The 23,912-nt window shown below is 37.2% G+C and overlaps 1 protein-coding gene across 1 annotated transcript in view; it reads right to left on the bottom strand.

Annotated features, from left to right (window-relative positions):
* The window catches only part of sxc (O-linked N-acetylglucosamine (GlcNAc) transferase sxc), a 211,300-nt gene that overhangs the window by 139,351 nt on the left and 48,037 nt on the right, over positions 1-23,912 (bottom strand). The window contains exon 3 of the mRNA XM_090369293.1: positions 20,056-20,206. Coding sequence (XP_090225419.1) covers positions 20,056-20,206 — 151 coding nt within the window. The remainder of the gene's footprint in view (positions 1-20,055; positions 20,207-23,912) is intronic.

Below are 23,912 nucleotides of genomic sequence, written 5' to 3'. Positions count from 1 at the left end.
GTACTTTTAATAAAAATTTAAGAATGTATACAACTGCATACTTTCTTGTTACAGCAAAACCTAATTAATTCAAATTTCATGAACCAAATTAAGTCTATTCAATTTAAATGGGTCTGAAATATCCATACAATAAGAATGTCAATATTAAAGAGAAATTTTCAATAACATACTCTTAACACTATACTGAATCTCAAAATTCTCATTTAAATGTTCAGAATCTTTTAGTTTCATGGGTTGCAGCTCAGATATTTGTAAACAGACAATTAATGCATTAATTTGTCAATATGAGAAACATGACATTCTACTGTGGAATTCCTCACATACAATAACATATTGTTGCATTTTATTTTTGTTACCATTAATAAATCGTACAGTTGTAATGTATACAAGCTATACATTAAAATTGCACCAGTTTATTATGCATAATTTGAAGGTTCAATGCACAAGGCATAATGATATGGGTTTAAATTAACTATATAATATCGGTGTAGATACACCATAGTTTACCCATAAATTAAACAACGTACGTAATGTGAAGGCATCGTTTTTTTAATTGTATCTCATATTGTGGCTACCTTCACAACGAGGTACCAGGTATTGCACTACCTTGAATAAGTAACACTTCTCTGGTAGAAAAGACTACTGTTATTTATTCTCAATGAATAACACCACCCAGACGGTCACCATTTCAAAGCTGTTGGCCTATCATCAATGCGTGGGCACGTACCCTGATGTGATGGCATGTTTGCATTACCAGGGTACCTGCCCACCCACCGATGATAGGTCAACAGCTTTGAAACGGGTGGGATCAGAAATACAAATATTAACCAGCAGATTCTTAAACAGGGGTTATCTCCTTTCTACAATAAACTGAATTAGGGTACAAGCTAGGGATAGGATATAAAAAATACTACATCAACCAAGAATAGTAATAAAAAATACTTTATTTGTCCCATACATTGAACAGTGGCACAAACAGCTTAACAAACAGCACAAAGATGCTTTAAAGACACTGAATTTAAAATTGTGGCCAGGCCAATACAGAAACTACACATATACTGAAAAATCGCTCCGTCCTTTCCTCATTCGCAACACAAATAAATGACCTGGTATACATTTCTAGCAGGGATTGCAACTTGTCGTACCAGGGGTCTACACATTTTCCTCTGAATTTTCGTGTAAATCAACACATGTCCTCAATTCGTGCTTCTCGTTCAGCAGTGTCAGAATTAGTCTTTCATGCCATTAATGAAAAACACTTATTTAACGAGACCAAAATACTTAGTGTCCAACATAATTATACCAGACTATTAATTGCAGAAACTGTTGAAATTAAATTACACGAGAATTCTGTTAGTTCGTCAGCCATTTCTAATCTCCATTCATAGGCTTTTACGCACATGCGCAAAGACAAATAATCCCTATTTAAGTTTCATGCTCATCCCTATTCGGTAATTTTCATTCCTGTGATCACGACATACGGTCGAATATCGCTGTCAGTTTCAGGAAGGGAAATCGTTTTTGCAATTTTTTCATTAATTTATTTCTTTTAATTAATTTCATTTTTAATTGCACTAGATTGATTTTTAATTGTGTTTATTTAATTTTTAATTGTGTTCAATTGATTTTTAATTATTTTTTTCTGTAATGTAAGATTTTCGATTTTTTTTGTTTTAATTGCTGGAGAGTATCATACAGAAGCGTTCTACATATTATACTGAGGTAAATTTCTCTTATATTAAAAACCGATATTATATACATATATAATTATGCATAATTACACATACTGCTAAAGGGAGAGTATCCATATTTTGAATATTTACTATGTAATTTGCTTATAATCCATACAATAAAGGTGACAATTCTCCCCCCCCCCATTTTTTATTATTCTCAGTTATTCAATAAACTTCATAATTTTCAGATAGCTCTTGCAAATTACAGCTTTGCAAGCTGGTCACACAGCATTTTCACAAGTTGGTAACCAATTTGAAGTCAATTTAGAACAGCTTGAAAAGATGGAAAAAAGGATTTTTCATTGGAGTTGTATAAATTTGCCCTGGTCACGTGGAATTAAATGTTCCTTTGTGCATGTAAATAAGTCCTTCTTTATGGAAGAGATTAACCACAGAAGCTGCTAGAAAGGAAAAGATTACACCGAACTACACTGAGTGGACAGAAATCGTGGAATACCAACCTAGTAACAGGTAGGCCCACTTTTTGCCAGGATAAGGGCAGTCACATGGCAAGGCATTGAGTCCACAGGTATTTCCATCCATGCTTGCTGCACCGCTGTCCACAATTCCATTGCATTCCTGGGTGGAGGATCCATAGCTTGAATGGACCTTTCCACAGCATCCCAAAGATGCTCCACTGGGTTCGTTGAAGCCATTCCACGGTAGTAAAATCTGCGGAATGCTCTTTGAACCATGTTCAGTCACCATGGCTCTGTGGGTGCACGAAGACCATGAAGGGATTCAGATGGTCTGCAAGGATGGACACAACTTGGACTGTTCAGAGATACATCTAGATGACCAAGGTATCCTAACGTGTGCCAGTTGAACATTCCCCAGACCATTACCGACTGTCAACCTGCCTCAACAGTTCCTTGTTGACATGACTGATGCATAGTTTCATGTGGTTTCTGCCAGATACGCATCCTCCCATCCACTCGAAATAACTGGACTCATCGGACCAGGAGATCAGTCTACAATCATCCAAGGTCCAGTGCCAATGTTCTTTCACCCAGTTGAGGAATAGAGTCCTGTGTCATAGTGTTAGCAATGGGACTCTAGTGGGTTGGCAGCTAACATAACCTATTGCAGCTAATGATTGCCTGATGTCTTGGAGACGTTTCTAGCACCTCCCTTGTTGAAGTTTGCAGTGATTTGCACCACTGTCACTCTCCAGTTGGCTGAAACAATGTGAGACGTTGACAGCCACGTTCATCCACCACTTTTCTCCACCCACAGCACTGTCCACGATGAGATGTTATTCCAGAAATAGTGTATTCCCAATACACTCTTGGTATTGTTGAATAGGGGTAGTGCAATTTCTGTATCACCTCCACGATAGAGTGACTCATGTGTCAGGTACCCACTATCATTGCTCTTTCAAAGTCGGTTAACTGAACGTTTAACCATACTGACATCAAATTACCATCTACATAAATGCAGTGTACCTATATACCTGCCAAGCAGTGGATTTGTCCACTAGCGAAAGGGGTGACAGCATCGCACTGCCCAAGAACCAGGTATCCGATGAATTCTATCCTTTCAGTGTATACACTAAAACAGGCCTGGCCAGACCTGTCAACATTATTATTTGCAGCCCGCCAGATGATTTTTATGCTACTGACTGCATCAGTGGGAAATCATTCACTAGCTGCACCAGGCACAATAAATAACAAGAAATATAATACTAGACCAGCTGTAACTTGCCCGAATCCATACCACTCCCCCCCTTCTTCAAACCGGAAACTCTCTGGATGGAAGTAATTGATTTACAGTGCAACAATGAATTAAAACACATTCATGCCATGACATCAAAAATCAAGTTTTACAGCACATATGTGACAGTGGAAAAGTATCCCAAATTAAGATTTTTTTGCACAAAAAATTGTGAGCACCTTTGGATTTACTTACGTTTGTGAAACTTTCTTTTCAAAAATGAAACTTATTAAAAGTAAATCTCTAGCTTCAATAACATAAGAAAATCTGGAAAATCAATTAAGATGTGCAACTACCAATACTGAAGTAGATTTTAAAAAAATTGAGTGATTGCAAAAAAAAAAAAAAAAATTTCATTGATGTAGACAGATAATAAAAATGAATGAACAAAATAAATTTTATGGCACTGGATTTTTTTTTTTTTTAAAGTTTGTTTTATTTTATGTGCGGCCCACAGAATGATTTGGGTTGGACAGGCCTGCACTAAAGCATACACAAAAAATACACACACCAATTTGCAAAACGTTAGTTTCGCCAATTCAAACATGGGCCACATAATAAATTTTTTTATATCTTTTGTCTTTTAACTTGGCTTAAAGTATTATGGAAAATGAGATGAAAACTCCTGAAGCAGTAGTTAATCTCTTCCATAAATAGACTTAATTTGCATCTACAAAAAAAAATTTAATTCCGCACAACCAAGGTAAAATTTCACAACTGTAATCACACACATATTTTAAGTTGCAACCACCACTTACTACACATTTTCTGTCTCTTCGCTATTAACCATATAGAGCGAGCACTTGCTTGAACAAAAATGGCCTGTGATCAGCTTAAACGAAAATCGATCTTTGTGATTTTTTTTTTGTGATTACATGCAACAAATTGAGAAATATTTCACATACTTCAATATATATATATTTTTTAATCCTACACTTTTTTTTCCTCTGAAGCACATTCATTGCACTCTCTCTCTCTCTCTCTCTCTCTCTCTCTCTCTCTCTCTCTCTCTCTCTCTCTCTCTCTCTCTCTCTCTCTCTCTCTCTCTCTCTCTCTCTCTCTCTCTCTCCCCCCCCCCCCACCAACACACACAGTAAGTCCCCAACTTAAGTAACTTCAGACTTACGTAAATTTTTTTCACTTTCTGTTTTTTTAAGATCGTAAAATTTAAAACAGTAAAACAAAATTAATAAAAAATAAGCAATGAATAAAGACAAACACAGCATACACAAATGAGATATGGAGTAACAAGCTTAAAAAAATAGGGATGAAGAGAAGATTCTGAAAATAAATTTTTTTTTATATGACTAAAGGACTTCAATGAGGGGACACACAATTCACCATAATAAAGTAAATTCCAGCTATCGGTATTATTATTGCAAATGCAGTAAGATTGAGTTTACTACCTGTTTATATTGAATTGCACTAACAGAAAAGCCCAATAAACCAAAATACAAATTGTTTTTTTATGGTAATGACCTCCAGAAATGTGCTTTAGTAAAATGTGAGCCCGCATGAGGTGATAATTACTTTTAATTATAGTCTTTTTATTTCCACATCAGTGGGCACCCCCGGAACAGCCTGGTTCAGCTAGAGGAGTGTACATTACAAATATTCAAGGTGATTACACTGATTGAATTAAAAGAAAGGAAAACACATTGTATTTACAAGTAAGCTAACATAGAATATAACACTGAAGTTTCAAAACTGAAAGTGGTTCTAGTTTATTCGCTTCTTTCAGGGTGCCCTGTCTGGAGCGCTTCAAGCTGCAGAAAGCCGAGGCATCGATTCCGAGGGAGTTATAGGGTCCAAATGCATTTGACAGAAACAATGATCCTAGGTATTGCAAGTTTTGTAGTGAAAAGCTAAGACAAGGTGTTGCACTGCGCCGAGGTATCATTCAATGGTCTGAGGGTTTGTCGTCACTTCTGAGATGTCAGGTGAATCCATTCGGCCACAAAAGTTTTGCCAAAGTGTGCCGATTCCTCTCCTTGATGATGGTTCCCTATGGTTTCATGCCAAGGTTTGTGTAGAGCACACTCCGAGAAAAGGGTGGCCCACCACCCTATTTAACCATCTCAGGAGCCAATACTCTGTCCCAAGAAATCTCTTGAATTGAGCAGAGGAGGCCCCTGACCAAAGCACAGATGCATAGAGCAGTGTTTCCACCTTAACGAAAAGCAAAGCGATCGACTTGGATCAGAAAATTAAATAATAAGGATTTATGAAGATGGTGAAACATTAACGAGTATCGTGCGGAATTTAGATCTGTCAGTGTCAACAGTGAACACAACAATAAAAGACAAAGACAGAATACAAGAAGTGGTGAAGGGTTCACACCAATGAAGTCAACTATAATAACCACGACTACGAAATACAGTAAACCCCCGCGAATAGCAGGGGTTACGTTCCTGAGAAATGTCGCGAATACTGAGTTATGGCTCCCATAGTAATAAAGGGGTTCCGTTCCAAAGTATGAAATATATAAGAAAAACTAGTCTAAAATTTTGTCTATGTATGTATTATACGTACCTTCATAATATGACTATGTACATAGACAGTACATAGTGAAATGCAAGCATATGGCATCGAAATGAAAATAAGAAACAATTTAATATTAAATGTAATATTTATTAGAAATTTCAAACAAATCTTTCAAACCAGCGCCTTTGCTTGCTAGCAAAAAAAAACATCCCGCCAGTGCTATCACCAGTTTCGCTAAAGTGTTGATAAAGGAGTTTTGCCTTTTCGCGAATGATGAGTAAACTTAACGGAATTTTATTTTGAGTTCGGTCTTCTATCCACAGATTTTAAGCTTTTTCCATTTTTCTAATTTAACATCACGAGTTACAGAGCAAATTTTTGAAACAATTAGCGTGTTTTCATGGACACTACGGCAGATTTTTTCTTCCGATTTCTTGATTGGTCATACTGTTCACTCATTGATTTTATAATGTTTTGCATGTGAGGAGACACTTTCACCATTAGAAATTTTGTCTAATAACTCAATTTTATTCGCTAATGTCATCACCTTCTTTGATATTTTCACATTTCTCTTTTTATTCATAGCCATATTTTTGTAGGGGTTAGAAAGAACTTGTCCACAATAAAGTCACTTTCTTCCGTTAATACACTCGAAAAAGTCTGTTTTACACCGCAAAACGGTAGATTTATCATTTTTGTAAGCATATCAATTTATAAATTGATAAATTTATTCAATTTATAAACATATAAATTAAAAGCAAACGACGAAACCTTCCATGACAAACGCATAACACATACTGAACAAGGATTAGCGAGAAACATCCACGCTCGCGATTTTTTCACCCCTCTCCCCCCACCCACCAAGTGCTGTTTTGACCGGGAAAGATAATTTTAGCCACGCCCATGTTTTTATGGCAGAAAATATTCACGCCGCTTAAAAATTCACATTTTTTAGGTTTCATTTTATATTAAATCGGCGATCGTGAATACGCGAAACCGCAAATAGCGGGGGTTTACTATACATACAGCATCAGTTTTTACAGTACAATAACATGCATTTTCTCTTCCTTTATGTTTTCTTTTCTAATGTGCCACTCCAGCTACTTAACCGCTGATAAAGTTTTAATTGAACTAATTAAAAATATATAACTAATATGTGTCCTGGAACGTTATCTCTTTCATATGTCGGGGACTTACTGTACATGTCCTAACATCAAGAAAGATGTACAGCATATACGTTGGGATATCATGCATTTTCTATCAACAGTGTTTTGGTTTCACTGGTGTGAACAAAATGGATTGTGTGCGTGCCCGTAGTGGCATGTGAATTTTCCTTGATTCCACGTGCAATTTTTGGGGAAGTGAACAGTAACATAAAATTTAAGGGTAACATGTACTGTAGACTAATTTGTCATAGTTCCATTCAATTTCATTATAAAGACAAAGAAACTAGGATTGAAAGCAAAATTAAGCATATGTTCTGCAGGTTCCTGAATGGCTTTCACACCCAATTTGATTTCAGTAATGCTCCCCTCCACTGCTATAAACTGGGAATAGTAACTCCATTTTAAAATTTACTTCTGATCTTATTTAAAACATTAAGGCCCTTTGTACCAAATTTCATGCTGATGAGTTAAATCATTTCTCCCTGTGGACCCATCCCTAAGAAGTGCTGCTTCAAATTCCACCTCACAAGTACGAAATACAATATAGGATTAATTTCCCCCTCCGAAAGGCACTTTGATAAATATTATTGCTGGAATCTCACTAGATGACGTTATGTCTACTCCATATTTCATATTCAATAAATATTTGGAATCATATTCAGAAATACTGTTTTACAAACTTTTTAGAAGGCAATTCGCAAACATTCATCAGTATCTACCTCTGGGTTTTCGCAATATATTTTTGATTGTGCTTTTAGAGAGCAAACCTACCTTACAACTGACTACAGATATCTCCCAGATGCTCCAATTAATTTTATATTGAACATTAAAGAGTAGGATAAGAAAAGAATTTATATATTTCTGTCTTTAATTGGAAAGCAAAAAATTGCTTACTGAGAATCACTATTAAAAAATACACTGAGCAGCTACTTTATTAAACATATCCATGATATGTTTAATAAATAATTATAATAATATTCATCTTAAGAGTCCTGCTTCAGGTCATGTACCAATGGGTTGGTCACAATGCAGGTCAGGTCTTCAAATATGGTTCATGGGTAAAGTGCAGTTCCAGTTTTTGAAATGTAAATAATTTAATATAATAATACTAAAAATTAATACATGAGCTCATAAAGTAACTACTTTAATTGTTTCCCCATCACCAAGTAACATTATTTACTGAATTATCAAGAGCAAGTGCACATCGTGTTTTTGTGTGTGTGCGTGCGTGTGTGTGTGTGTGTGTGTCAGAGAGAGAGATCCGAATTATAATTACACAATGCTACTACACTACTAATATCTTTGTAAATTTTGCATGTTTTTTGTTAAATGGTGCAATTTAATACATGAGCCCTTGTGAATAGCATTTGTAGTTTTCTACATTTAAAATTATTAAATATTTATTATTATTTTTTTTTAATTCTCCCACTTCCCTCTCTCAATATTGCATTGCCAAATATTAAAATACAAGACTTAGATGAATCTCACATTTTTCTATTTCTGAATTATCTCCAATTATGATGTTATATATTGTATTGCTTCTGATTATGATCCAGAATTAGAAATTTAAATCAATACTAAAACTGAAATCTGCCAGCAGAAAACTGAAAGAACATCATAAAAAAAAAAAACCCTGCAGATTAAAAGAACACTAACTCATGATTCAGGATTGCTTTCATCAAAATTATCCTATAACTTAAGTAACTTGTCATGCACACAAAATCATCTGCATTCCCACTTTTTACTGGTTATTAAAATTATAGAGTATACTCTCTCTAAAATTATAAAATTTTAGAGAGAGTATACAAGGGTGGTTCAATAAAGAATCACCCTGACCTTGCTGCAAAGGTGCTAGCCTGTTGATTTCTTGCCACAGGTTTTAGTCCCTCTCTACATAGCCACTGTGCAAATTTACACATTTTCCCCATCGACGGATGAGGCTATGGGTACTGTTTTTGTAGAAGTGCTGAGGTTGGTCTTTGAACCATGACTCTATTGCAGAAATGTATCTCGTCATGAGGGAAGTGGGTCCCTCGAAGAAATGATTTGAGGGAAGGAAACAAGAAGTCCAATGGTGCAAGATCGGGTGAGTAGGCTGGATGGAGCAGTATTTCATATCCACAAGTGGCCACTTTTGTTGCAATTTCAGAAGTGTGAACTGGGGCATTGTCTTGAAGTATTCTCACACCTTTGGACAGCATGCCACACCCACATGTTTTGATTTCTCTTGTAATTTTGTGAGTAAGTTGACATAATAGGTACCTGTAATTGTTCTACCATTCGGCAGGTGATCAGTTATTATTACTCCTTCCTCATCCCAAAACACTGTCAGCGAGCCCTTGCCTGCTGATGCTTGGACCCTTGCCTTCTTGGGAGGTGGAGAACCATGATGTTGCCAGTCCACAGACTGCCTTTTTTACTTTCAGGGTCGAAATGGTGTATCCAATTTTCATCCTGAGTGATTAGATGAGAGAAAAAGTCTTCCTCATTTTTTGGCACAGGGCTGACTCTTGTAATTTCTGTTGTCGATCAGCCTTCTGGAAACCAGTCAATAATCGGGGAATCCATCTTGCACTCAATTTCCGTAAATGGAGTTGGTCATGACAAACTGTTTCAACAGAGCCACACTAATCTTCCCCTTCTGGGACAATTCACGCACAGATATCCAGCGATCTTCCATGATTAACGACTCCACTTTTCTGATCGTGCTGTCATCAATGGCCAAATAGAGACTACCTGGAATGGGCTCAGATTCTACAGAGGTCCAACCACACCTAAACTGTCTATGCCAGTGCTTCACAATGCCATAGGATGGGGCTTCATCCTTATACACACAGCAGTCATCTCCTTGTGGATTTCTTTAGGAGATTTCCCCTTCAAGAACAGATACCAGGTTGCAGCTCTGGCTTCAACTTTGTCCATGATACTACTTCGTCACATGTTCAGCTCTGTAAGAGAGAAACAAATTAAGACGCAATGCTGAAATTTTACACCTTTAGTACAGAGATATGATGCTACAAACAAAATATCATGACCCTGCAATATGTGGCAGTAGGTGAGGGTGATTCTTTATTGAACCACCCTCGTAAGATTTTAAAATTTATAATGCACGGGAAACTTAAGCCATGATGCATCAAGTCGGTGGATATAAAGATGTGAGATATATGAAGATACTAGTATTTGTCAAGTACATCCCCCTCCTGTCTATTGAAGAACAGGAGGGATTTAATTCTTGCCACCCCAGCCAACAGCCAACACAGGAAGCAAAAGTTTTCTGCCCCCAGATTTCTAATAAAAGGAAGAAGAACACAGCTGAAACAGGAAACAGTTGATGTCCTGTTTCTGGACAGCAACTTACTAAAAATTCATAAGATTAATTATATTATGAACATGTTTTATTCTTTATTTTTTTGTTATTTTTATTATCAATAAAATATTAATATTATTGATTTATTTTGATTTAACCCTTACTCGGACCAGCGTTTTTTAAACCTACTTTTAAGCCTAATTTGTGAAGCACTAATTTGAAAGTTGCCCTCGTGATAGAAACTAATTATTTCTAAAATTTCTACCAATCTACAAAATTGAAATTATCAATATACATAAACAGAATTTAATTCTTTGATTTCCTACCTTTAAAGCTCAGCAAAAACTATTAATTAACTTGAAAACAGCAACAATGTACGATCATATATGCATTTTTGTAATTATGCCCGCAAAAAACAAGCGGCCGATCCCTTTGATTATATAATGTGTCACTCCATACGTTTGAATTTCCCATGTGATCGTGGCGCCATTGGCTAGAATGAATCAACTTACATGGAGCCATAACTGACTTTGATAAGTCCGTCACAGTTACCAAGGTGACTGACGTAGCTCACAGGGAGAGAAAAAAAATATGTACACAACTTTCTTGGCATAAGAAACTAATGGAAAGAATTGTTTTTGAAAAACAAAAATATCGTACTTCCTTTCTTCAATATGTATTGTATCTACTAACAAACAAAAAAAAAAAAAAAAAAAATTCATCAATTGGAAGCCACAGTGGAAATAGGGGTGAGGGGGAGAGGGGGGGAAACTTTGCTTTACTGAACAATACTTTGCATTTTTACATTCTAACAACATTTTGCATTTTTACTCTTAACAATGTTTTGCATTGTTGCATTTCGTAATTGCTGTAGTCAACAATACCGGTGTGCAGAATGTTTCATCACAGATGCTGAAGTTCTAATAAGTCAGCATCATCATAGGATGTGGGAGTTCTAATAAGTCCGATTTTGGCCTGGTGCAGATTTGATAAAAAACCACTTTGCTTTACTGTAACTGTTTCAGGGAACAATATTTTGCATTTTTACATTCTAACATTATTTTACATTTTTAGTTTCTAAAAATATTTTGCATTATATCTCCGTTACAATGTTTTGCTTTGTTGCATTTCGTAATTGCTGTAGCCAACAATATCGATGTGCAGGATGTTTCGTCACAGATGCTGAAGTTCTAATAAGTCAGAGTCATCCTAGGATATGGGAGTTCTAATAAGTCAGATTCTGGTCCAGTGCACATTTGATAAAAAAACAACTTTGCTTTAGTGTAATTGTTTTAAAGAACAATATTTTGCATTATAGCTCTAAGTCAGCTTCTGAGTACGTCTTTAGAAGTTTGGATAATGAACTGGAGGTTGTCATATACCTAAATAAAGTTCTCACATTGCGCAGAAGCAATAAATCTGAAGAATCACTTGTGGAAAAAACAAGCTTGTTGCTTTGATAATATAAGTGAAAACGTTACGTGAAATAACATTTTCACAATTTCCCACAAAAGAACAAAACAAGAGTGGGGAGTAAATTATTTTTCAATAGGGAATATCTTTTCACTGCATCCAAGAACAGAAAATGCAGACTTCGTAACAGCATATACACTGGATGGTGAATTTATTCGGCATATGTACTGAAAAAGAATCTCTCCCTTGAAACTTTGAGATAACGTTAAATGCACAACGGAAATATTTTCTAACAATATTTTTTTGAACAGCTCGTTAGATGTAGTAGCCATAATCCATTAGCTTTGTATTGTTAGAAAATATTAGTTTTGGGAAGAATACACATTTCAAGAAACAATCCATTATTCATAGCAGATGATTTTTTTTTTCTTCTTTTGTGCGCCGTTTTTCGAAGTTTATAACGCAGCTATCAATAAATGAATTTCCTTGAGTTTGTGTTTGTATAGCAGATGCAATATACATTGAAGAAAAGAAAAGAAATACGGTCTTTTTTTCTTTTTCAAAAACAAATGTTGTGGATTCTTTCGTTGTTTCTTATGGTTATATATACTGTACAAACAGTTGCATGCAGTTTTTTCCTTCTTCTTTGCCTTCTCGATAATGCTGTACGTACGGAAAGCTCTGACGTCGCGCAGGAAAGCATTCCCACACCAAGGTTTTGCAAACACAGCAAGCGCATGCTTGCTAAAAAATAAAACAAATGGAGTATCACGATTCATAAGCTCTATGCTAGTTGGGGTGGGGGTAAAGAAAATAACTGAAAAAGGCCTAAAAAATGCACACTTGACGTCACATTTTTGCCATTTGCATGAAAATCAATAGAAACTTCTAAAAATTTTAAGTGGGAAAATTCAAGAAAACAGTTCTGATTCCATCTATACTGAGTAGCTAGAGTAAAAATTATAGAATTTATGAATTGAAATTTGATCTGGGTAGATATCTACTGCAGAGGCTGCAAACCGGGGTTAAAGATAATTATTGTCTTATTATTGACATGCAACAAAATTAATACAAATATTCTTAATACATTATTTCTTTCTCATCTTTTCTTGCAGGTTTTGCTGGTTGTATTCTGGTGCACTTCCTGTTACTGCAGGTGCAGGTCAGGTGTTGGTCTAATACAGTGGACCCACAAAGGGCTCTACCCCATCCAGGGAATTAACCACTCCATCAGTGAAAAATGGACCCACAGCGTGACTTAAATCGCCAAGTATAGTATAATACTGTTTTAAACATGTCAATGCAAGTATCAAGGTGTTCACACACAACAAGCTTGTAGAGTATCCTGAAAGAGGCCTCTGAGGTCGGGAAAATTCATGTCTAGGAATAAATAACCTCATACACAGACCATTAAATAAAATTTTTTACTGTAACTGAAGTTTATACAAATAATATCAAAAAACAAATTATTTACAATAAACTGATGGTTGTATATTATGGAATGCTAAAAGCTAAAATAAAATCATTTACTATAAAATATGCTAAAATATAAAAGTGCTAAAAAAAACCTGAAGCTTTCGAGAGCGTCAGCTCCCTTCCTCAACAGTAATAAGACTTCTTGCAACATCTCTTTATATAGCTGTTGTTGTTGTTATTTGGTTTTTAGGAGCATTGGCAACTAAGGCCATATTGCTCCGGGAATATGCGGTGGTCATTCCTTGACCTTTCCGCATCCTCCGTATTTGGTGGTGACAGGCTCGAACCTTTATATAGCAGGCTCACGGTACGTACACACGTGGTATTTCTCCACGTGGTTCTATCGGCACATGGGCAGAAGCGGAAATGGCTCGGGAACGTGGCAAACAAAATCGTTCATCCGACCTTAATACAATTGCTTCGAAAATAAGATGCATACGCATACCTCTGTCTCTGATCGTAGTACAGCAAACCCCCGCTATTCGCAGTATCTGTATTCGCGTATACAGATATTTTATATTAAATCGGCGATCGCCGATTTAATATAAAATGAAACCTAAAAAAATGTGAATTTTAAAGCGCCATGAATATTTTCCGCCATAAAAAACATGGGCGTGGCTAAAATTATCTTTCCCGGTCAAAACAGCGCTCAGTGGGTGGGGGAGAGGGGTGAAAAAATCGCGAGCGTGGATGTTTCTCGGTAATCCTTGTTCAGTATGTGTTAGTCATGGAAGGTTTCGTCGTTTACTTTTAATTTATATGCTTATAAACAATAAATTTATCAATTTATAAATTGATATGCTTCCAAAAGTGATAAATCTACCGTTTTGCAGTGTAAAACAGAGTTTTTCGAGTGTGTTAACGGAAGAAAGTGACTTTATTGTGGACAAGTTCTTTCTAACCCCTACAAAAATATGGCTACGAATAAAAAGAGAAATGTGAAAATATCAAAGAAGGTGATAACATTAGCGAATAAAATTGAGTTATTAGACAAAATTTCTAATGGTGAAAGTGTCTCCTCAGTGGAAAAACATTATAAAATCAATGAGTCAACGGTACGATCAATCAAGAAATCGGAAGAAAAAATCCGCCGTAGTGTCCGTGAAAACGCGCTAATTGCTTCAAAAATTTGCTCTGTAACTCGTGATGTTAAATTAGAAAAAATGGAAAAGGCTTTAAATCTGTGGATAGAAGACCGAACTCGAAATAAAATTCCGTTAAGTTCACTCATCATTCGCGAAAAGGCAAAACTCCTTTATCAACACTTTAGCGAAACTGGTGATAGCACTGGCGGGACGTTTTTTTTTTGCTAGCAAAGGCGCTGGTTTGAAATTTCTAATAAATATTACATTTAATATTAAATTGTTTCTTATTTTCATTTCGATGCCATATGCTTGCATTTCACTATGTACTGTCTATGTACATAGTCATATTATGAAGGTACATATAATACATACATAGACAAAATTTTTGACTAGTTTTTCTTATATATTTCATACTTTGGAACGGAACCCCTTTATTACTATGGGAGCCATAACTCAGTATTCGCGACATTTCTCAGGAACCCCCGCGACATTTCTCAGGAATACAGTAAACCCCCGCTATTCGCGGGGGTTTACTGTATTCTTACTGGATGAGCCTATCCGTAAACCCTCGAGCCATTTACACTCCCAGTATCCATGTGCACGATCCATAATAATAGCGTCCTCCGGAGAGATTTGATGCTGCTTATCCCAAAAATGTTCGGCCACAGCAGACACATTATAGTCAGTGGTTGTTACAGCATTTAAATGTTCCCCCAGATAACACTCCCCACAATCCGGGCACTCTATTCTGTAAACAACTCCACTACTGAGATCTTTCAGTATACAATCTTTAACCTGGGACACCGCTGTGCACAGCCTCTGCCCAGGAAGCTGCACACAGCGTGTCTTATAACCCTGTAAAATTCTCGCCAGATGCTCAGTAGGGGATGTATGCGGTGGCTACCGGGACGAACGGCTCCCTACATTCAAATACTCCTCTGCTATATCTATCCAGGATCCTCTGGGGGTATCCGCACTTTAAGTTCTGCCGTGACACAATTTCTTTTTCTTTATCCTCAGAAGTGGTACAGTGTGATCCTGCTCTGTAAAATAAAGCTTTTACTACACTATTCTTGTATTGTCCAGCTTGTGCTGAATTGTAGTGGGTGTATTGGCCTCTACACGTGGGTTTTTTAAAAACTGACGTCTTAAGTCTGGAATCCACCCAAGAGACCAATACATCCAAAAATGACAGGGTACCGTCCGTTTCCACCTCTGAGGTAAATTGAATAAACTGGGAGAAGCTGTTAAGCCAGCAAGCAGCATCATCCTCCCTCCCCCTTCTAGACCAGGGCAAAGGTATCATCAACATATCTTTTCCAATTTCTAATAGGAAACGAACACCCACTAAAAACCCTGCTTTCCAACTCCTCCATGGCCAAGTTGGCCACGGTGGCACTAATGGGTGAACCCATTGCCATACTGTGAACCCGTTTGTACATAGTTCCTTGAAATAACATGATAGTACTAGCCAGACATAGTTCTACCCCGGCACAAATATCTTCAACACCAAGCAGTGATCTATTACCAAGTGAGACATCCCTGGTAAATGCCATTTTTATACAATATATTGCATGATTAATAGGGATACATGTGAATAAAGATACAACATCAAAAGAGATCATGCTCTTATTATCATTTATAGTCAAATTCCCCACAAAATTTACAAACTCTCTACTGTCTTTAATAACATATTCGGACTGCCCCACTATGGGTGCAATTAATTTAGCCAAGTACCCTGATAGCGCATAGGATAGCCCGTGTTTCTCCCAGACACCTGGTTCTTATCAGAAGGTTAGTCTCGGATAAAGTTTCTAGGGTAGCAGAATCATATAGGCAAAGACAAATCATGAAGTTCAATAGGTTGGCGAGTGAAAATGTGGTACAACGATATGATAGGAGCACTCATTTTGTGTATAACTTGAGTAATAGACAGTTCACGAAAGAACAGGAGGCAGTCCTTAGTCTAGGCCCCAAGTTCACGCTGGTACCTTTTAAACCTCCCATTGCGGAGATAGCAATTGGTATTGAATGGGCCATCAATAAGTTTCCTGAGCCTTTAGCTAATGAAATCCGGGAGAAGTCTGCCGCGGTGTTGAGTCAGGTGAGGAAGGCACCCCCAAATCTCAGCCTTAGCCAAAAGAGAGCCCTAGAAGAATTCAGAAGAGATGAAGGAATAGATGTTTTACCAGCAGACAACGGGAGATCAAAGGTGGTCCTAAATACTGAGGATTATAATAAGAAGGCATTGGATCTTCTGCAAGATAACACTTATAAGGTGATCCAGAGGAACCCGTTGGTGGGCCTGGAACAGCAAGTCAACAAATTGTGCAATCCTGGTTGAATATGGAGAAGATTTCCAAGGAGACTTTCTGGTCATTACACGCTGCAGGTAGTTAACACCCGAGATTTTACAGACTGCCAAAAATTCATAAGGCAGAAGTACCCTTGAGACCTATAGTTTCATTTATAGGGAGTCCTTCCTATGCGCTATCAGGGTACTTGGCTAAATTAATTGCACCCATAGTGGGGCAGTCCGAATATATTATTAAAGACAGTAGAGAGTTTGTAAATTTTGTGGGGAATTTGACTATAAATGATAATGAGAACATGATCTCTTTTGATGTTGTATCTTTATTCACATGTATATTAATCATGCAATATATTGTATAAAAATGGCATTTACCAGGGATGTCTCACTTGGTAATAGATCACTGCTTGGTGTTGAAGATATTTGTGCCGGGGTAGAATTATGTCTGGCTAGTACTACCATGTTATTTCAAGGAACTATGTACAAACAGGTTCACCGTATGGCCATGGGTTCACCCATTAGTGCCACCATGGCCAACTTGGCCATGGAGTTGGAAAGCAGGGTTTTAGTGGGTGTTCGTTTCCTATTAGAAATTGGAAAAGATATGTTGACGATACCTTTTCCCTGGTCCAGAAGGGGAGGGAGGATGATGCCATTTGCTGGCTTAACAGCTTCTCCCAGTTTATTCAATTTACCTCAGAGGTGGAAACGGACGGTACCCTGTCATTTTTGGATGTATTGGTCTCTAGGGTGGGTTCTAGACTTAAGATGTCAGTTTTTAAAAACCCATGTATAGAGGCCAATACACCCACTACAATTCAGCACAAGCTGGACAATACAAGAATAGTGTAGTAAAAGCTTAGAAAACGGATGGTACCCTGTCATTTTTAGATGTATTGGTCTCTAGGGTGGGTTCTAGACTTAAGACGTCAGTTTTTAAAAAACCCATGTATAGAGGCCAATACACCCACTACAATTCAGCAAAAGCTGGACAATACAAGAATAGTTTAGTAAAAGCTTTATTTGACAGAGCAGGATCACACTGTACCACTTCTGAGGATAAAGAAAAAGAAATTGTGTCACAGCAGAACTTAGAAAGTGCAGATACTCCCAGAGGATCCTGGACAGATATAGAAGAGGAGTGTCTGAACGTAGGGAGCCGTTTGTCCCGATAGCCACCGCATACATCCCCTACTATCTGGGCCATACTGAGCATCTGGCAAAAATTTTACGGGGTTATAAGACACGCTGTGTGCAGCTTCCTGGACGGAGGCTGGGCACAGCGGTATCCCAGGTTAAAGACCGTATACCGAAAGATCTCAGTAGTGGAGCTGTTTACAGAATAGAATGTCCGGATTGTGAGGAGTGTTATGTGGGGGAAACAAAACGACAGCTCAGGGATCGTCTGGGGGAACATTTAAATGCTATAAGAACCGCTGACTATAATAAGTCTGCTGTGGCTGAACATTTTTGGGAGAAGCAGCATCAAATCTCCCCGGGAGGATGCTATTATTATGGATCGTGCACATGGATACTGGGAGCATAAATGGCTTGAGGGTTTACGGATAGGCTCATCCAGTAAGAATACTATGAATAGAGACAGAGGTATGCGTATTCATCCTATTTTCGAAGCAATTGTATTAAGGTCAGATGAACGATTTTGTTTGCCACATACCCGAGCCATTTCCGCTTCTGCCGATAGAACCACGTGGAGAAATACCACGTGTGGACGTACCGTGAGCCTGCTATATAAAGAGACATTGCAAGAAGTCTTATTACTGTTGAGGAAGGGAGCTGACGCTCTCGAAAGCTTCAGGTTTTTTTAGCGCTTTTAACTTTTATATTTTAGCATATTTAAAGTAAATGATTTTATTTTATTTTGGCTTTTAGCATTCCGTAATATACAACCATCAGTTTATTGTAAATAATTTGTTTTTTGATATTATTTGTATAAACTTCAGTTACAGTAAAAAATTTTATTTAATGGTCAGCGTATGAGTTTATTTATTCCTAGACAGCTAAGTACTAAGAATAGTCCTACAACCAAAAAATCTCCAGCCAATGGCAGTCAGGTTAACTTGTTGATTTACATAAAAAATTGATAGGTGAAAAGAAAAATCATGCATCTAATAGACAACTAGTCAAATGATAGCACAATACATCTGCATACAAAGTGCATAGCTGATGACCTAAACAGTTCCATTCTTGTCCACTAAAAATAAGTGGCTACAGGTACAGCATGTACACAAACAACCCATGTACGGTACTAAGTACTACAGGTATTAATACCTCTTGTGTTTGGGGTTTTCATAAAAAAAAAAAAATGAAAACATCTTGTCCAATGAATCACAGCTCCAGTTGGTCTAAGCTGATGACTAGACTATAGTAACAGCAGCATGAATCGACAAATGCATCATGCAAAGGTTGTTTTTTTTTTTATTTGTTAGTTGTTGGCACATCGGCTTCTGTGGCCATATTGCACCTCCCAAGGTTTTGCATTTTCTACTCTGATCCAAGTCCAAGGCAAAATTCGAACCCGTGACCTTTGGGTTGCCAGGTAGGCACTTTACCCACCCGGCTAGCCCGGTTGGCATCATGCAAAGTATCAACAATGCAAACCAGTGATGAGAGTATGATGTGTGGGAATGTTTTTGTAACACACATTAGATCCCAGATATTGGTAGCTCAACATGTGAATGCCACAGTCTACTTGTACACTACAGCTAACCAAGTATATCCCTTCGTACATATTCATCTAATAGTACTGCTTCCAGCAGGATAATTCACCATGTCACAAATTACTCCTAAAAGTCATTCAGGAGTAATTCCAGGAGCATAAGCAGAAAAACGACTATACTTCGATAGATCAACCTGATTGAGATAAAATCAGCAGAATATGATCAAACCTGCACAGGTGAGAATTCCTCTGTAATGCTTTCGGCACCTCATTGAGTCTGTGCTCAACTACTTATAAGCTGTTTGTAGGGCTATAGGAGTTGCTAATCACTTCTATATTTGTGTTCACACAAGCAATCCATTTAGTGTACATACATTTGCTACTGGCAAAGAGACTAAATTTCATATTTAGTTTAACAGATTAAAAATTATATCATATAGCTCCAAATATGAAATTTAATATATATATCAAGTAAAATCTGAAATAAAGCCGGTCTTTGCATTTTCCTTTATGCTCTTGAATACCACAGTAGTGGGTGCAAACTTAACTTTCCACAGGCACTGCCAAGTAGTTCTGCTGGTAACATTAAGAAATTACTAGAGAAATAATGATGAGGGAAGAATAAGTTTCACATAAAATGGAAGAAAAATTCAATGGAAATTGTTATTACACAAGTAAATGATTACTTACTTATCTAGCCTCCGACACTGGAAATGAATAGAGCTTAGAAGAAGCAATACTCCTGTGTTAGTGGGATCCTGACGCCAAAGTTGCATACAGTGCCTTTCTGCATTATCATAATCTCCAGCTTGATACTCCCTGTGAGCTAGTTCAGCAAGGCCTGTAAGTAATATTTTATAAAGTAATTTTTTAGAAAAAAACTAGGCACTTAGTGCATTAAGAGAATAGCATTACATTACCAGATTTTCCATACAGTGAATAATTATGAGAAATTTTATTTACTCAAAATGAAAAGCATATAATGCACCCATATACATATATATATTTTTTTTCTTCTCATTCTGACTAATATCACCACATGCACAAATCTTTATAGTCTCAGTAGTAGTGCAGAAAGAAGAACACCAAATATACCACAAACCTAATGCAACAAAATGATAAAATTAGGTTACACTACGCAAGGTGTGATTGTGCTATCTAATATCAAGATATTCTGATAATAAAAATAAAATTGTACATGAGAAACACAGAAACAGACAAAGAAAAAACAAACAACGTTCATCTTCACCAGCACAAACTACACAACTATCCATCCAATGTGATACACCCTCACACTAATAGGCATTAACACTCAAACTCCAAAAAAGTTGACATTTCAGTCATTAACCAAAATCCATCCATTAAGATGCAATTCTATAACCTATTTCATTACACACCTGTTCCATCCCTTGATTCAACTGTAACCTTACATACTTTTTCCATTTAATACACACACACACACACACACACACACACACACACACACACACACACACACACACACACACACGTAGTTCCCGACTTAATGAGTTAATTCGTTCCTAGCGAGCGCTTGTAAAGCAGGAATTTATTTCACATAGACACAATGTTAAAAATAGGGGTTACGTTCTCAACAATGAAATTAATTAGCTAATTAGTTTGTTTAAACAATGATTGATTTATCCAAGAAATGAAAACAGTCTGTAAAATGAAGCAAATGATAATAATAAAAAAATTATTTATGACTTACAAATTTTAAAGTGTTTATTCTTCATCATCATCGACTATATGCATACTCATTGATCGCTCATTATTGGCTCAGCACTCGGTTTATTGCACAAGGAGTCATCTTCATCAGAAATTTTCAAGAGGCATTCATTTCCAAAATAATCTTCTCTTTTCTTTAGAAATTTCAATAGCATGCATAAGCATTTTTTAACAGAATGCACAAATTGCAACTAACAAGATGTGTGGAATAACAAGTTTATGAAACTAAAAAAAGAAAAAAAAACCAAGAGAGAAGGTTCTGAAAATTTGTTTTTTATACGATTGAAGATTTCAGTAAAAGGGAAATACATTTCACCAGAATAACGTAAAAAACCGCACAATTCCAGCTATCGGTATTTTCGCAAATGCAATAACATGGAGTTTACTACCCATTTATAATTGCTTGCAGTAACACAAAAGCCTAATAAACTGGAAAGTGCAGTGTTTTTTGGTCGTAAACTCCAGAAATGTGATTTAGAAAAATATCACAAAGCCTTTCAAAAATTGGTTCTTACAACAGAACATATGATAACGATGAACGTGTAATACAATTTTAATGATCTGACTTGGTAACTAATACAGTTTACACTATAAAAACGACCTTTTAGAGTGCTATATAGCGAAAATTTCAGCTTCCGAGGTTGTGGAACGAATTACGAAAAAACAATGTGTTATCGGGTTCATATTACGATATTTTCACAATACAATGGTATCGTGAAAGGCTGTTCCACAAAACGGTAGTTCAATGAATAAACGAGGAAGATGAGAAGTTGGTTCTACAAGTTTGAAGATGGACAGTAAATGGATGTTGGCAGCATGCGTTCGAACTGTTTTGAAAGAGAGAGCGGGAATTATAGAAGCCAATTCAGAATAACAGTGCCCATGAAAGTATCTATAGAAAAGGCATGCAGCAGAAACAGTATGTCTATGAGACAGTGAATGGAGAGACCCTGTTAGAGATGATTCATTAATTAACCTAACTGCCCTCTTCTGAATGGAATCTAGAAGCCTGAAAGAGGTTTTGGGGGCACTGTCTCAGATGTGGGAACAATATTCCATGGTAGGGCAGATTTGCAATTTGTACAGAGTGAAAAGCTGTTTCGAAGAAAAGTAATGCTGAGAGCGAAAGACAAAACCAAGTTTTTCAGATTCAGAGGAAGCAATATTTGTAATGTGCTTGTACCAAGAGAGATGAAAAGTCAGGGTAACCCCCAAAAGAGATATATCATCTTGCCTAGAAATCAGAGCGTCACCAAAGATAAGCATAGGAGCAGAAGAATCCTTTTTGCAGTTTGCAAAAACTACAAAAAGTAACTGCAATGGGACAATAATTGGATGGGAGGGAATTGTCACCCTTTTTAGGAACTGGCTGGATGTGAGCAAATTTCCAAGCAGGAGGAAAAACACCTTTGGAATAAGAAAGTGAAAAAAAGCGTCAAAGAACAGGACTAAGTTCAGGAGCACAGGTTTTGAGAACAAGTGGAGAAATACCACTAGGACCTGGAGCTTTCTTAGCATCACGATTCTTCAAAAGCCTTCTGACATCCTTTTGACGGAAGACCACAGGAGGCATTGAATGGAGCATTTTGGGAATGGTGGGAGGTGTTTTACCAAGATCATTAATACATGAGTTGGAAGAAAAATGGGATGCTAGCAGACCAGTTTCATCCTAGGCCGAAGTGACAACAGAACCATCTGGTTTTGACAGAGGTGAGAGCAGAAATGGGCAAAAGTTGCGGCCAATAGCTTTGGCAAGAGACCAGGATGCTGGGCTACCATTAGGGCAAGAAACAAGTTTTCTACTCTTAGCCTGTTCAAAATCTTGTTTGGACTGATTAATAACTGCTTTACAATTGTTGTCAGCTTTGGTGTAGGCAGAAAATGAAGCTGAAGAATTGGAAACAAGCCAATTACGATATGCAACATTCTTCTCTTGAATGGCCTTAGCACATTTATTGGGAAACCAAGGTTTAGACAAAGGACGAGATTTTAAAATGGAGTGTGGGATAAAGGATTCCATTCCTGCAAGAATAATTTCACTGACATGATCTGAGCGAACGTTGACATCAGAAGTTTTGAAATAGTAATCCGACCAAGGAAAAGAAATCTCGGAGGTCATCCCATTTTGCATTCTTGTAATGCCAAACAATACAAGTTTGGGAACAGCCATGAGATAAAGGCACCACTGGAGAAGAGACAATCACCAAGTTGTGATCTGAGGTGCCTAAAGGACCACTCACTTCAACCGTGTACTTAGAAGGGTTATTTGTGAGAAAAACATCAAGTGTGTTGCTTGTATGCTTAAGATTGTCCAGTATTCCTGTGGGTAAATGAACAATCTGTGCAAGGTCACTGGTAATTGCAAAAGCCTCAGCATCTTGACTAGCTGGGTCGGTGTGACTAGAAAATAGAAGCCAGCTGGAGTTGTGAACACTAAAATCACCTCACTGTTAGGAAAGTTGGACGGGAAAGAGTCAAGTTGCAAAGAGAGAAAGTCAAAGAGCTCCAAGTGATTAGTGGAGTTGGGAGAACGGTAGAGACAACAGATGAATTTGACGCAATGAGGTAGAGAGATTGTGGGCCAGAGGAGATTCCAAATTACCAAGTCTCTGACAGGGAATATTGGAACGGCCATATGAACAAGTACCACAGGCGAAAGGAATCATACAGCAAATAATTTGGGCAACTGAGATGAGCAGTAGTTGAATCCACTGATAACTGAGATTATGTCAGAAAAAGTACATGGGGTTTGGCAGACTGCAAGTGGAAATGAACATCGTTGAGATTAGAATTGAGACCAC

The sequence above is a fragment of the Mastigoproctus giganteus genome, chromosome 3, assembly GCF_048544385.1.
Source record: "Mastigoproctus giganteus isolate SK-2022 chromosome 3, ASM4854438v1, whole genome shotgun sequence".
In the NCBI taxonomy this organism is placed as follows: domain Eukaryota; kingdom Metazoa; phylum Arthropoda; class Arachnida; order Uropygi; family Thelyphonidae; genus Mastigoproctus; species Mastigoproctus giganteus.
This window is presented reverse-complemented; position numbering and strand designations above follow the sequence as displayed.